General features: G+C 47.0%; 1 protein-coding gene across 9 annotated transcripts in view; it reads left to right on the top strand.

Annotated features, from left to right (window-relative positions):
* The window catches only part of Arnt2 (aryl hydrocarbon receptor nuclear translocator 2), a 165,468-nt gene that overhangs the window by 127,091 nt on the left and 22,028 nt on the right, over positions 1-16,349 (top strand). For all 9 annotated transcript variants that reach the window (XM_006507239.4, XM_006507244.4, XM_006507243.1 and 6 more), the window contains 4 exons: positions 524-658; positions 2,480-2,554; positions 9,165-9,316; positions 15,740-15,812. In XM_006507239.4, coding sequence (XP_006507302.1) covers positions 524-658; positions 2,480-2,554; positions 9,165-9,316; positions 15,740-15,812 — 435 coding nt within the window. The remainder of the gene's footprint in view (positions 1-523; positions 659-2,479; positions 2,555-9,164; positions 9,317-15,739; positions 15,813-16,349) is intronic.

The raw sequence follows: 16,349 nt of genomic DNA, 5'->3' as shown, positions 1-16,349 counted from the left end.
CTCAGTCACTTGGCTCACTCATTCATCCTTTGACATTTAGGGTGTTTTCCAAACTGATGAAGGCAGGCAGAGTTGATAGTCCAGAAGGCTCCTGTTGTACATCCTTGATCTTCTAAGCCTGACCATTTTCAAACAAATGAATAAGTGATTTAATTCACATAGAACAAACACTAGATCTCTTCTCGGGTGCATGACATAAGAGTAGCTGGGGTGAATTCAGTCCAGAAACACATACTTTTAGAGTCTCTGCACCAATTTCAGAGGGGAAGATGAGAGAGCGATAAGACAACATTTGCTGAGCCCGAACCATTTGCCAGCATAGTGTGCAATATCTTTTATCATCACAAGTGCCCTGTGGCATTATGGCTTGTTGTAAATATTCATTATCCCCATGGCCTAATAAATGTAAAGAAAGCGGCCACGCATTAGTTCAGTTCCTCACGCTCATCTTCGCAGTGGCATAGCAGGATGTGTGGGTTCTTGCCATGTCCTCATCTGCATCTTTATCAACCCTCCATCCCAGGTGACCAGCTCTCCTGTGTGCATGGACATGAGCGGCATGTCAGTGCCCACAGAGTTCCTGTCACGGCACAACTCTGATGGGATTATCACGTTTGTGGACCCCAGATGCATCAGTGTGATTGGCTACCAGCCCCAGGTCAGTGGCTAGCCCTGAGCTCCTGATACTGGTGAAAGATGTAACTTCACTCAAAAGGTATTTATCTTGCTTGTTGAAGGTTCAGCACAATGACATCATAGAGAAATGACATAGGAGTCCAGATTCCTTGTTTAGCCAGGCTGACATCCTTCACAAGCCACACTGTTCATTGTAAGACAGCACCACTGTCACAAAGGATGGGAGTTAATATCAGTTTATTTTTATTACAAAGCTTCTGTATGTCTGACAACTGTCAAGATACCTAAGGGGTGTTTGCCTCAGGAAATCTTTTACTTAGGACATATTTTCAGATCTTTTCTCTGGATCCTTTCTGAAAAAGGATGGGAAACACAGAAAGGTATGAGCCACCCAGGAGAAGCCAAGAGACCACAACCACATATTATAGTACAAAAGCATGATTCATGTCCCAAGCCTGAGGATCTCTGCCTAGAGGAGACACCTAGGGGACAAGTGTGAGGAGTATGGAGATGATATCAAATCAGTATTGGTTTCTTAGGTATGATCATGTTTTGGTTTTGCAGTCTGATGAGACATTTATTATATTAATGCTGAAAGACTTCGTAGAGAAATATTATGGGATTTACAACTTATTGTTAAGAGATAAAGAGAGAAAAAGAGAGAGAGAGAGAGAGACTATCTCCCATCTGCATTTGTATGTGAACATCTATAAAGAAAATATTTTTTAAAAGAAAATAAAAAATATTAATAACATAATGATATAATTGAATCGATGCAATGATATGCAGGTATTTATTTCATGTATATCCTTTTACCTTTTCTATAGTTTCTTAAAATAAAAAGTCATTTAAAAATTACATACAAACATGTCTCTTTGTTCTAAGGAAAAGACTTTGGGAAGCTTTGGGATATGTTAACATGAGTTATTTTAATTGCATGTGTATTTTTATTTTATTTACTTAACTTTTATCTGTGCTTGAATCAGCCCCGTGTGTAGATTTTAGAACTGGTTCAGACAAAATTATTAGAGCCTTTCTATAATTCTGAAGCTAGATTCATGCAAACTATGACCTCTCAGATAGAATGAAGTGAAAGTCAATGACCCCTGACAGCCGTGCATTTCTGGACGGACCTATGCATCCTGCAGCAGCTCCCTGAAGTGTCTGGGTGCTCCTGAGGCATAGGAAGTGCCCTTTGCTGCTGAGTCGGCTCACTTCCAACACCGTGTGTTCACACAGGTTCTCATCACTGAGAATGCTTACATCCTTTGCTGTTTAAGACACTTCCCTGGAGCACAGTCAAAATTGCTCTTTGATGGTTTTTTTTTTTATTCTGCTCCTACTCAAGGTGAAACACACAAGTTTTAGACGAAGGCTGGATCTTTCAAATAGCACCTAGACTAGTGAAGGTCAATAATGAACAAACTTGAGGCAGGCACAGTTATTATAGCCTCATTCAGCCACTGGTTTCCATACTTAAACAGTTTCAGTTTTCGTAGGCAGCATGTCTGTCCTTGAGCTTTCTTTGGATGTTTTTAAAAATATGTTGATTGCAGTTTGCCTCTCCAAGGCAAACAGAAATAAAGTTGTATTTTAAAGCTGCTGATCTAGCGCCCAAGCAAAATTAGAAGTGAGGACGAGCCAGGGGAATTTAGAATGGATGCAAGGAAGCCAACTCCTCAGCAGACAGGAGGAGGAAGACCATTTTATGTTTAAGATTGCGATGGGCAGGCAAGAGGAGGTGGGCTCAAGGGGAGGGTATAAACACCACCTTTGTCTCCAGGGTAGGGGTAAGAGATAGAGAGTGGGCTTTGGGGTTACTAAAGCTGTCTGTCCCCTTTAGGACCTTCTGGGAAAGGATATTTTGGAATTTTGCCACCCTGAGGATCAGAGCCACCTACGGGAGAGCTTCCAACAGGTATTGTTCATGGCTGCTGCTGCTGCTGCTGCTGCTGCTGCTGCTGCTGCTGCTGTTGCTGCCTAGTGAGGTACCTGGGGTGAGGGAGGGCTAGAGGGATGAAGGCCTACTGTGAGCCACCAAGCTCAACTACAGTGTCAGCCAGCTATTCTGGGCAAGATTTCAAGCATGGGGGTAAGACCCATGAGGAATTGCTATGTGGCAGGAATGGAGGGCAGGCTCTGAGGCGTCTCCCCAAGCAGCAAGGCTAGAGAGGGTGACTTGGGAGAAGAGGCAGCTCCCAGAGGAGAGAGCAGCTGACAAGAGTTTAAAAGGAGAATACAGAAGAAATGAGAGAACATGCTAGGGGCATGGGCCTGTACCAGACACACTAGTGTGCCTACCAGAAGGAACCTCTGCAACTCCTAGGGCTGAAAAGGAGGTAGTGGCAGGCAGTGAGACCAGCCAGGTCAGGTCTGAGGCCTCCTGGGTCCTGCTATAAGGCCTCAGCTCTCCCCCAGGATCCATGAACGTGAGTAGCAATTCGTTTGAGCACATAAGGCAAATGATGCTTTGAAGAGCCACTTGGGAAGCCCAGGTATGCAAATAAATGAAAACAAGGGTAAGTCAGAAGACCTTGAAAATGAGCGATGGTCTCCAGAGCTGTGCAGGGCCTATGGGAATTAGATATGGGAAGTAACTTAAGGAGAGAATAATTCAGACAGGAACAGTGAGGTAGAGGCAGCCTGGCAGAATGGCCACCATAATAGTGCACACACTTTTGGACAGGCACCTGTCACAAGTCACTGTTGCCTCCTATGGTGAGCACAGGGGACAGGAGAGTCTTGAAGCAAAGGACAAAGTGTCACACTTTGGTGAGTTAGAGCTAATTAAGAATGAGGCCTGTGGACTCCTCAGGCCTGGAAGGGGGGTGGGGGGGGGAATTCTCCCCACCAGACTATGTTGTAATCCTGGAAATGGAGAAAATGGACATAAGAAAAGAGACCTGTGGGCCACTTTATAAGAGAGGAACCTGCTGCCATCCACTGGAATATGGGCTTAATTTATTACTTGTTTTCCAAGTGTCTCAGGCCCAGCCAGTGGAAGGCCTCCCTATCTTCAGAGAACTGGCCGTCTAGCTTCAAACCTACATGGGCAGCTCTATGAAGCTCCCTTCCTCCCTGATCTCAGCTCTACTCTTCCGATGTCACCCCTTCCAGTTCCTGCCACTCCTGGCTGCCCTTCCACTTCCTGGCCCCTGTTTAGTTGGCTTCTTCACATTCTTCTGCAGTTGTGATGAGAGGGCCTGACATCAGCCGTATAACTTCTTCACAACCTCAACCACTGGCTCGCTCACTCCAGCTTACTTGTCTTCTAGCTTCCTGCTTCCAGGCAGCTCTTCAAATGTCCGTCTGAGGGCCCAGGAGCCTCCAGACCCAGCACGCTGCCTCTTCTCTTAATGGCCGCCTCTCCCTCACACTACTCCCAGCCAGTGGCTCAAAACGAAGCTCAGTATCTCTTAGGCACAGAGCCCTACTGGAACACCTTCACAAAAGTGATATCTCCCTGCTTCTTCCCATCATCCCTGCCCCCCACCTAACTTTTGCAGGTGACCCCTTGTGCTTCTGTTATCATTTCACTCCAAGCCTTTGTAAAAATGAATACTAGGTTTAGTCAGTTTTCATTAAAATTTGCCAACAATGGTCCATATACTTAGAGTTAAGTACAAATTTCATCCCATAATTTCAGGCTTCATGTAAGTCTGGTCCTGTTCCATCCTTCTTTGGACACTATTCTTCAGTCACGTTAGCCTTCTCTCTGTTTCTTGACCATTTTCTTTCCCATCTTTTGACCATGACTGAGCCATTCTTTAGCTGGAGTGCTGACCTCTACTATTCACAGGGACTGATACCTTTCAAACCATGTCATCCATGAGATCTCACCAGTGGCTAAAGAGGTCCCATCCTCCTCCACCTCTTGTCTCTCCTTTACCATATGTCTTTTCCTTTATCCACTTCCTCTATTTTTTTCCTCCTTTACTGAAACCTGGATTTGCTGTGGGCAGACCCCAGGCCTGTACTTGTGCACGCCATTTTCATGAAGGTAGATTTGAACCAAGCTGCCTAAGTAGATCAGAACTTATAGCATGTGGCTCCCATTTGAGGAAAATGTGAAATCAGAATGGTAAGACTACCAGGATTCTTCGTGACACATTTGCTGAGTGTAAGGATGTAAATCTATCCAGATCCTTCTTCATGTGTTTCCCCGTGGAATCCCCAACCCTGCCCCATGAATACTGTCACCATGTTTTTCCTAGTAGACAGTGGGACTAAGAAAGTTTTGAGTGTCATGCACCACCACTGCCATCATGATTGAGCATGTTTAAACAGAAAGGATGGGCGTGAAGTAGGAGCCTACCCAAAGTTTCTCTCTTTCATTTTGACTTCTTGGCAAATTGACTGAGAAAGGGATTCTGGGAGTGGATACTTTCCTGGCCCCTGGGACGGTACACTGATACCACACTAAACTCAGAACTTGTGTGTGTTCTATGGTCTTCCTGTCTGAGCTGTTCAGTGCTTTTGTTTAAAACAAGAGCTCAAGAGCTGACTCAGCTTTCTCAAGAACAAACCACTTCCCTTTATCAACATTGGTCCCCCTTCATTGATGGTGGCCAGTGCCCAAAGAACACAAACTCAGGCCAAGACTGGGTGTGCCTTGGGATGTCTTTGTGGCTCTACAGTTGCTGCTGTCAATGTGTCCTGGGCCTGTGCCAGGGCTTCCACCTCTGATGCCACAGCCCTGGTTTCCCTTTCACTAAGGGATGAGGTAGCTGGTACAAGTCATTGAAGCTGGCTGCTAGAGTGAAATGAGATGTCCAATTCCTTTTACTTTTCAAACCTGCCAGGTCCTTGTGGCATATGTAGTTTGCATAGTCAAATGTGACACGGGATAGAGGGAAGCCCAGGTGAGATGTGAGTGTATGCTCTGGAGGTCCTACTTGATGGTAATAATGATGATGGTTGGTGGTCATCAATAATATTGATAGTGATGGTAATGGTAGTGGCAGTAATAATGATAACAATGGTAATGACTGTGATGATATTGATGGCCATGATACTAATGGCTTTGACTGTGATAGTTACAAATGATTGTCATGGTGATTATGACTGTGAAAATGATGATGGTGATAGTAATAATTGTTGTGGTGATAATGGTGATAACAGTGACTGTGACTGTGGAGGTGATGATGATAGTGATGATAATGATGGTGATGCTGCCATGATGGTGATAACAGTGATTGTGATGTTAATAGTAATTAGTGTGAGGATGACCATGGTTGCGATGTGGTGGTTGTAATGGTGATGATGGTGATAGCAGTTGTGGTGCTTTGAATAAAAATGGCCCCCATGGGTTCATATATTTGAAGCACTGGTCCTCGGGGAGTGGCACTATTTGACAGGGATTCGGAGGTGTGGCCTTACTGGAGTAGGTAGAGCCTGTTAAAGGAAGCATGTCAATCAGGGTGAGCTTTGAAGTTTCAGATGCTCAAACCAGGGCCCAGGGTCTCTCTCTATGCCTGCCACCTGTAGATCCAAAGGTAGAAAGAACTCCCAGCTCCTCTCCTGTGCCGTGTCTGGCTGTGCAGCACTGTGCTGAAAGCCATGCTGGTAATGGACTAAATCTCAGAACTGTAAGCCAATTAAATGCTTTCCTATATAAGAGCTGTGTGGTCAGGTGTCTCTTCACAGCACTAGAACATCGATTAAGACACTAATGATGGTGATGGTGGTGATTGTCAGGTGAAGATGGTAACTATGATGATGATACCTATAACCGCTGTTTTCATAGAGAGCCAGGCTAAGCTAGGTTTTGGGATCTTTGCAGTCTCCTGTATTACTAGCCCCACACTTGAGTGAAGCACAATAGGATGCATCACTCTGAGGTTATTTAGACCTGGGTCATGTTACCAACCCTGTTTACAAGCACAGTTCAATCCCCCATCACTCCTTGGCTTTCTTGCCCATACACAGTTGTGCTGTGCTTTCTATAAGGGGAGCCAAGAATCTCATGTGCCAGCATCATGCCTACCCTCCAACTCTTCCCCAAACTTCATTCCCCTTCTGGAATCCTTCATTCAGGTCAGGACCTCAACAATAGGTCCCAACTGCTAGCCCTCCTGCTGGCCCCTGACATTTGATTGTGAGTTTGTAGCAGACTCTGTGGGTTGTGGTTATCTAAACATCTCTCTAGCCCCCACAAAGTGACCTGTACTTTGGAACAGAACATTCACTTTGGCAATGGGGACAGGGAGTTAAGGCTGGGAAATCAAGGATTCAAAGCATGCATATCCCTTCCTATGGTTGCAAGCCTTGATCGGTATCTTTCAGCTCTGAAGCTCCTGTTCCTAATACCCATTATTCTGCTGAGCTGATTCATGGGCAGGACTGCACCCCACTTTCTCTGTTCTCTACCCTTCAGCACTGTACCCAGCTTTGTACACAGGTAGGTTCTACTGCTACTTTGTGAAACACAGTGAAAAGCTCTCACACTCCCTTAGTTCTTTCTGTTGGAAGAAACAGAAGGTACACACACTCTGGACAGAGCACGTGGGTCTGGTTGTGTTATGCCCCAAGGAAGCACTTCAGGCTACTGACCTCAGAGTGAGTGACTTTGACGTCTGGCCCCTGTGAGGAAAGAGGACAGTCCCAGTTAGGGGGCTATAGCAGTTTGAATAAGAATGCACCCCCCTCCCCCATAGGCTCATATAGATCATGGTAGCATTTGAGAGGGATTAGGAGATGTGGCCTTGTTGGAGAAAGTGTCATTGGGGATGGGCTTTAAGGTTTCAAAAGCCAGGCATAGTCTCTTTTCCTGTCTCCCTGTCTCCTTATCTTCTTCTTTCCATCTTTCCTTCTTTCACTCTCTCTCCCTCTCCCCCTCTTTTTCCCTCCCCCCCTTTCTCCCTGCTTATGGATCAAGATGTAGCTTTCAGCTACTTCTCCAGCACCATGCCTGCCTGCTGCCATGCTCTCTGCCATGATGATAGTGGACTAAGCTTCTGAAACTGTAAGCAAGTCCTAGGGTGTCTGTTCTCAGCAGTAGAACAGTGACTAAGACAAGGGCCAACTGTCTATGAGGCAACATCCTCTAAGTAGGCCAACTTCACTTCACCCCATCAGCCTTCTTCCAGGTGGTAACAAAGAAGACCTCTGCCCTCTTCCAGTTTTCTTGGGCTTTTTTTGTTCTTTTGTTTGGTTTTTTTCTCTTGGATATTCCCCAGGAGGGTCTTGTCTGATACTCTGCAATGTGGCTATGCCTGGTTTCCCCCAGGAGCAGTGTGGGAGAAGTCACCTGGCTGCTTCAGGACTATGTAGCATATGAGGTGTGCTCTAAGTGCTACTGTGTGCAAGACACTGGGCTGGACTGGGCTGGGTTGTGCAAAGCTTAGTTCACCAGGTCCCCGGGCTGTGTGCAGTATGGTAGAGACTACAAACTCCCAGTGGGAAGCAGGCTGCAAACACAGTGATGTTAGGAGAAATCCAACCTTGCCTGGCTATAGAAGCAGGCCCTATTCTTATCACCAATCCATCTGCGACCACACCCCGAAAGCCTGAAGACTTACATTCCCAGGATCAGAGACTGTACATGCCTACAAGAAGGACTTCTGCTTGCCTTATCTTGTTCTTGGGGACAGTCACATCTGGGCAAGGTCTGTTAGTCGTTCCGGTAGCTTCTCCATCTTCCACTTCTTTCTCTTTGGTGAGACCAATACCTGGATGCTTCCAGCCGCCAGTGGGCTGGTCTCTTTACGTACTTTTGTGTAAGTGAACAGAGAAAAAAAAAGCTATCCCCAGAGAGATAAGCTTGTAATTTGGACATAAAATCACAGTTCTTGTCCCTCTTTGCTACTCACTAGAGCTGTAGGATCTTAAAGAACTTAATTAATCTTTGCATCCTGGTAATGTCATCAGTAAATAGTGAAGCCACCTTTCCAGGTGTCCATGAAAGTACGCTGGGAGCCACACTGGAACATGAAAGTAGTGGCAGATCGATACATTCAAATAAATAATGCATACAGACTTACCCTTTTATTTCACCTCCTTCCTGAGAGTTTATTGAATCCACTTTACAATGTCAAACAGAGGTTAAAATTTTTATGTGAATTAAGTCCATCTAAGAAATAAGTTTATGATGCATTATAGCTGTGCACCTTGCACTTAGCCCCGGATCATCCTAATGCCCAAGGGGAAAAGAAGGAAGGAAGGAAGGAAGGAAGGAAGGAAGGAAGGAAGGAAGGAAGGAAGGCAACTCTTATGTTGTTGGTACTGCTCTGTGCCAGGCACTGTTTGCGTATGGGTGCCCACCATCTGATTTGTAGCCACTAAATTAGAAACACTGACTATTACTGGTCTCACATGGCATGACAGAGTGACCCCAGAGCAGAAGCAGATGAAAGTATGAGCCTAGCTGCTACCTGTCACTCTTACTCTCATGCCCCTCCCCCTTACTGCCGTTGGCTGCAGCAGCACCCCATTCTGTGGTCTTGCTGACCTGTTCAGCAGCCGGCCACACTGTCTGGCTGCTCTCTCTTCCTCCTCCTTCTGACTCCCTTGTCTAAATGTTTTTGCAGGTGGTTAAGCTGAAGGGCCAAGTGCTGTCGGTCATGTATCGGTTCCGCACCAAGAACCGGGAGTGGCTGTTGATCCGTACCAGCAGCTTCACCTTCCAGAACCCCTACTCTGATGAGATCGAGTACGTCATCTGCACCAACACCAATGTCAAGTACGTGCACAGCCCTCTCTTCTGCTGATTATTCACATATGAGTGAGCTGGTTTGCTTGAGGCTCCTTTCTCCCCATAGGATCTAGCTGCAACCCAAAACCCCTATGGGGTGAAGGGGCAAGAAAATGGGAGACTCTGGGTTTCCTTTACTGTGGTGTGCATCCCTTCCATGTTCAGATCAGGTTACCACAGCCTCCATTCCATTCTTTTCTTCTTGACATTAAGCCAAGCAGAGAAGTATCTGCTTCTACATCCTATTGTGGTAAACACTGTGCCTGGTCTCCTGTCCTGCTGAAGCTAGTGAGTGGAAGTGGAGTGGGCTTCATGAAGCTCAGGCCAAGGTCAAGCAGCATGTTGTAGCAGCAGCACCTAAGCTTGGAAGCATCCCTCCCTGCTCCCAGCCCGGGACCCCTGCCTTTTGTGTACCTTTCATATCCAGGGAGCTGACAGGTAAATCTGAGCTCTCGTTTTGGCCATACCAGTTTGTGGTATTGTGTAAGTCACTTCCTCTCTTACCCGTCACTTCATGGGATGCTAAGCTGTGTCAGAGAGAGGCAGCTCCACTCAGCCACACATCCACATGAGGAAACAGCTATCATTCTGTGAGTTGCTAAGCCTGATGCCGTGGATTGGGGGCAGTGGTGCCTTTGTGATTTACAATATCACACACTTATGGTATTGTATCATGTGTAACCCTGGTGTGAGCTAAGGGATATTCGTACCCTGCAAAGAACCAACACATGCAAACATGTGGGCACACAGGTGTTCCAGTGAGTTAAAGCACGTAAAAGCTATGCCTGGGGTGACAGAGTGTGGAATGAGACAGGCATACTAAAGACTGCCCTTGTGTCTGCTGTTTATGGTCACTGGAATTCCCAATCTCCATTCCTCTGGTCCAGTCAAGGCTGGTCCTGAAACCCATGGCCTTCTTTTCCCCATCTCTTGACACCAGGGGATCCTTCTAAGAACCTGCCACGTCCCTCTGTCAGAGCCTCCCTTCCAACCTGGCCTCGCTGAGCCGCTGCTCCCATTCAGCTTGTCCCGGTCCCTTGAAGCCTGGCTTTTGCACTAGTCCAACAGCTTTGAGCACGCCATCTGGGACGCATAATCTCTTGCTCCCTGATGCTTCTCCATCAGCCCTTCTGGGCTAGCTCTCCTTCTAAACATCTTCCCCCTCTGTGTACTTGGTACAACTGGATTCGTCTTCTACCCCATCTGCTGGTCAAACTGTAAATGGAGCCAAATAAATAGGAGAAGCCACAGATCCAGATGGGCAAAAAGATGATCCTGTCTCATCCAGAGGTTTCACTCAAATTGAGGGTGTTCCATTTTTCCTTGTCAGTCCCACAATGTGGAGGAGGGGTGCTCTTTACCCAGGGACCAAAGACATGCCCATGAGTGACACACCCATATCTGATGCTAGGTCTGATGAAAATAAGGAAGATTGGGAAATGAGAGTAGAGCCAGATGCACGGGGCTAGGTAGGCCCTGGCTGCTGCTGTGTTCAAGGTATAGAGGGTGCTGAGCAGGCTTCTCAGGTGCCAGGCTCTTGCCAGAAGAAGACAATGCTAGCTAGCCTAACCTTCTTAGCACCTGTGCAAACCAGATCTCTACCCCTAGGCTTATCTCTCCCAATATGGCCTCACACCTGCCAATTCAGGCTGCCTAGCCAAGAAGTCACGGAAATAGAAAAACAAGCCAACTATTCAGAGTCCTGGACACTATTCTGGAATCTTCCCCCTTTGGATCCTAGGGAAAACTACTTCCTCTCTGGATCCTGCCTCCTTCTCTGCCCCTATCCCTCTTTGTTCCTTCTCAGTATGTGGTTGTGTACACAGGCCTGTGCTCAGCAAGGGCTCTGAGGCCGCTGGATTCCTGTGAGTGAGGCTGTTCTTGAGGGTGTAACTTAAGCTTCACTGTCAACCTTCCTAAATCTCCCTGTCACTAACTCCTCCCTATTGATGAACTACTTCTATAGCACGTCCAAGCCACCCTATCTACAGTAACAGTGCCCTGGCTGGGCACCCAGCAGCTTTGTAGATTTGGATGGGCAGAGCTGACTGAGGAGCCTTGTTGCGGATGGTTGGGGGCTTTTAAATCTTTCACCGTTGTTCTTTTCCAGTCTTCATTTACCTTCTGCCATCAGAGTCACATGTCTGGTCACAGCTAATGAAGCTGATGTCCCCTGTCCACCATGACTGGACATGGCCTAGGCCAGGCAAGATGCTTGCATTACTGTTCTTGCTTTAAGAGGGGACCCAGTCCCAGAAGCCCAAGGCTTGAGCTTCAAAACCATGAAAGCATGGGTAGAAGTAGGCAGGTGACAGTGGACAGATACAGAGGAAGAAGAAGACAAGACAGGACCCCCCCCCCAGAGCCTAGGGAACACCCCCAGGAGGCAGCCCTGACAAGGGGGAGGCATAGAAGCAAAGTCACCCTCCTCTGCAAGCCAGCCAGGCTGACTGGGTTGGCTTTCTGAAAGCCAGACAGTGATGAGACAGAAAAGCATTTTGTTCAGAGGTGGGCTATTCTGCTGTCTCAGGTCAGTCGTTCTCAGCATCTCCTGGAAGTTGTGTGAATCAGAAAGCCCCTGGGGCACCTGCAGCAGCGGCAGTAGCAACACATGTCAGTTTTCTAAACCAGGTGTTCAGTGGCAAGGATGAAAAGCTTGCTCTGGACGGTAGAGGGCGGTGCTGACCAAGCATGTGAGCAGACAAGAGCATTCTTGAGTTTTGTCAGCTAGGCCAGCAGTAGGCCAGCTAGTTAGGAAAGCTCCTCCCATGCCCTGTGCTTGGGGGGAGGAGTGAGGAGTTGCTTGCTCGGTAGCCTTCAGCTAAGAGCATCCAAAAGCAACTTCCTGAAGGAGTTAAGCAAGCATTGGGTGTTTAGCATTTGTGCTAAACTGCTGAAAAGGCTCTTTGTCACCTCTGACTTCTTCCTGTTCCTTCCACACAGATGGAAGCCCAGAAAAACAGACTGATGCAACACACAGGGTGCACTTCACTGAGGAGGTCAGGTCTTGGTGTTTGGGATTTGATACTCTGAGAAACCAGTCATGTCCGTCTTTCCACATTCGCCCATCCTAGCTCCTGGACATTCACTTCCCATCTCTCTTCTGGAGAGTGACATGCAATTATCCTTAGGCCAAGCCTCTGCTATTAAAATAGCACTAGTCTGAGGTTGTCTCGGGTTCTCATGACACAAGCTCCTGATGTGTGCATACAGCCATAGCTACATGTGTGCACTCATATGTATGTGCATGGAGGGCTAAAGATGCATGTGTCCCTGTGATGGTAGGTGTATGTGTGCATACATGTATGCACGTGTACATGCATACACATATGTGTGAGTACAAACATGGATTCTTAAAGCCCAACTGGTCAATGATCACATATACCCCATGGTCGTTAGTAGGAGTTACCTGCTTGATAGTAGGTGGAAAGTGAAGAGAAGGGGTGGATGCAAAAGGAGGCAGAAGGTTGTACAGCCAGGAGGCAGCAGCCTTCAGTGAGGGCTGGACACAAAGAAACCATTCTGTTCTGTCTTTTTGAGAGCCAGGCAGCAACTTCCAGTCAAGATGAGACGAGACCCCTCCAATGACGGGCTCCAAACCCAGGGAGCCTCTTAGTCCTTTCTTTTCCTGCCCCTCAGAGGAGAACCAGAACTGAAGGTTATGCCCAGAACTCTAGCACGCTTCCCCCTCTGCCCCGGTGGAGGTCCTGGTGTAATGTGACTTAAACAGTTAATAACTAATGCTTGAAATTAATACACCAACAGTTACTTTTTAACCAGCTATTACCCAAATAAAGAACACAGAGACCTTTAGAATGATAATAAGCCTTAAAGCACCGGAGCTGGGCAGATATCAACCCTCTAAGCTATTTTGTCTGTTCATGCCTTGAATCCCAATATATTGCTTGCCATATGCTTCATTTGCACTGTTCTTGCTTCATCGGGCTAGCCCTCATAGCCACATGCTCATGGTCCATATTAGCCCATGGTAAGACTTCCTTCTTCCTCCTCTCCTTGGTCTCCCTTATAGTCCCTACCTGAGACCCCCCCCCCCCCCGCCCCAAGCTCAGGAACCTTTGTCCTGCCTACCTCTCTTCTACCCAGCTACAGGCTGTCAGCAACTTTGATTAACCAATCAGAGATAATTTGGGTGCAAGACTTTCGAGACAAAAGCTGATGTACATAAAAAATTAATTCATCTTGGGGCAACAGAATTTACTGGCGTATGGAATTTAGCACTTGAATGCATAGCAGCACCAGACCAACCCCCAACATTTTGGTGACCTCTCAGGTGATGGTCACTTTCTTCCAGCCACTATTGAATCAACTTACAAGGCCAAAGAGATTTCTCTGAACATGATCACGTCAATGCCATGAGTCCAGAGTCTCCAGGAGCCTCTGGGACATGGAGGGTGTTTATTCTGGGCAGAGGAAAGAGGTCAGGCTCCACAGCCCTGCAGAGTTATATTTGAATCCGTTATATTTGCATTCTAGCTAGGAACACCACTTAAACTTGCTGAGCCTCATCTCCTTTATCTGATAATTGATAGCCATATATTGTAAAGATGTAAAATGCTGGCCAAGTACTGGTGATCAGTCTTCCATTCGGATATGAGCAGCCTGCCAGTGAGCCGTCATGCCTCCCTAAGATGCAGGGAACAGGAAACAGCAGATAATGGAGTACAAACAAGGAAGGACAGCGGTTCTTCTTTGACAGTAATGATTATATTGATTCTTTAAGAAAAAAAATTAAGAAAGGGTCTCATGCTGCCCAGGCTGGCCTTGAATATGAATATAACCTTGAACTACTGAATCTTTTGCCTCCACAACTCTGGTGCTGGGATTACAAGCACGGGCCACCATGGCTGCTTTTATGTGGTGCTGGGAATTGAGCCCATATCATTCATGCACTCTCCCAACTCTGCTAACCCTCTTTTTAAATTTTTTAAATCTATTATCATCATTATTATTATTATTATCATTATTGTTATTATTATTAATGCTCCAGTTTGCTTATATAAGAGGCTTACACTGCCTGGTGGGACAGCACACCCTTCTGATTCCATCCTTGCCTTTGTTCCTGTGCTCTTACACCACAGTAAAGTGTCAGGTCCATTGCGCCCCGGAACCTCAGTCTGCTCATCTGCCCTTCCCTGGAGACCCAGCCCCATCAGAGCAGGAATCTGTCCTGTTCTGAGTCATCAGAACAGGACTTGGGCATGGCTGTTTTCTTTGCCTCCACATAGTTCACTGAATAGACTTCTGGGTTTGATTCCAAAGCAGCTGCTCAGCAGGTCCTCCTACAGAGTCTCTTCACTGGGGTGTCTAGACCTTACCCTCTACCTTCTTTGTAATGTGAGTTACAGGCTTCACTGTTCCCTGAAAGCAATCCAGTCTCCCTACTTTAAAACTTGAAGCACCAGTTTTCTCTCTCAACGTTTTGTTTCCCCACACTCACTCCACCCCTAACTGAACATCCTGGTAGAGTAGGAGGAGCCTGGAAGAGTAGGAGGAGCCTGGAAGAGTAGGAGGAGCCTGGAAGAGTAGGAGGAGCCAAGCACCTTGGACTCAACCCTGAAGTGAGATCCTGCTCTGATGTAGCAGGACATCTCTGATCTAAACCTAGCTTTGAGCTCCAGCTTCTTGATATTGGATGTGGATAAAGTAACCACCATAAAAATTCAGTCTGAGGCATGAGTAAGAAGATGTGCACCCTCACGGCAGGTGCTTTGCTCAGTGCCGAACAGACTGCTTTCCTGAATTTTGTTTTTAAAAGAATTTTAGTACTGTATTTTTCCCCTGAATAAAACAAAGTCATTTGCTGAAGTCCTTGTTTGATCCAGGCATGATGGTGCCTGTCTATCCTCCTTCAACTAGAGAGCTAAGGCAGGAGGGTCAAGAGTTACAGGCCCATCCAGGGTGCATAGCAATACCCTGTCTCAGAAATAAAATCTGAAGGCTGAGATGGCTCAGTGGATAAAGCACAGAACAAGCAGGAGATCAGATCCTGAGTGTGGATCCCCAGTACCCATGCAAACAGCTTAGCCTAACCCTGGAGCTGCTAGGGTGGAGACAGAGGGATGCCTGGAGCTCACTGGCAAGCCAGTCTAGCCAATCGCTGAGCTGGAAGAATAAGATGGAAAACAAAAGAGGAGTAACTCCTGATGCCAGCCTCCAGACTTTCTCTACGTGCACGTATACCAGGATATGCACACATACTTTCCCTTACCTTTTCAACAGTTTGTGTAGAAGTCAAAACCTGAACTACAGGGGTCGGAGTAAAACAAAGTGGAAAGCCTTTTCTCGATCTGCAGAGCGTAGGCTACTTGGCTGTGAGGAGCAGAGCTTTCTCCCCGCCTCAGCCTCTCACCTTTCTGTTCCTTACACCTGTGTTGACTTCTTGTTTCACAGGCAACTTCAGCAACAGCAGGCAGAACTGGAGGTACATCAGCGAGATGGGCTGTCGTCATATGACTTATCTCAGGTGAATTTCTGGGAAATTCTTTTCTGATCGACACTCAGAGGACTGAGAACTAAACTCACCCCAGAACTTGACGCCCTCCCCACATCCACTCAGCTCCTTCCACACACTGGGTGCTAATGGTGCTCAACCCCTGCTCTCCTGCTGTGGTTCCTCCCTCCTGAAGTAAGCCACAGGGGCAGAGCATAGGTAGTGAGCAGATGGTGAGCTATGGTCAACCAGCACTGAGCATCTCTAAGGGACAGAAGGAAATCCCAGTGTGGGCCCCAGTCTCACAGACACAGAAGTCAGCGAAAGCAGGCTCTGGATGTAGGTTCTCTGGCTCCTTAGCCATCTCTCTCATCTTTGCCCCATGCCTTTTCTGATTTAATGTGTCTCTTTCTGTCATGCTGTGTCCTTTCCTTCTCTCATCTCTGCTGGTCCCTCTTCTCTCCTCTCTTTGTCCATGCTTCTGACAGCTGACCATCAGAAAAATTGACATAGCTTAATTGACAGGGTCTCTGAACTTCTTCCCAAACAAAGCTTTAGGTTCTCTTCCCA

This window comes from Mus musculus, chromosome 7, assembly GCF_000001635.26.
Source record: "Mus musculus strain C57BL/6J chromosome 7, GRCm38.p6 C57BL/6J".
NCBI lineage: Eukaryota > Metazoa > Chordata > Mammalia > Rodentia > Muridae > Mus > Mus musculus.
This window is presented reverse-complemented; position numbering and strand designations above follow the sequence as displayed.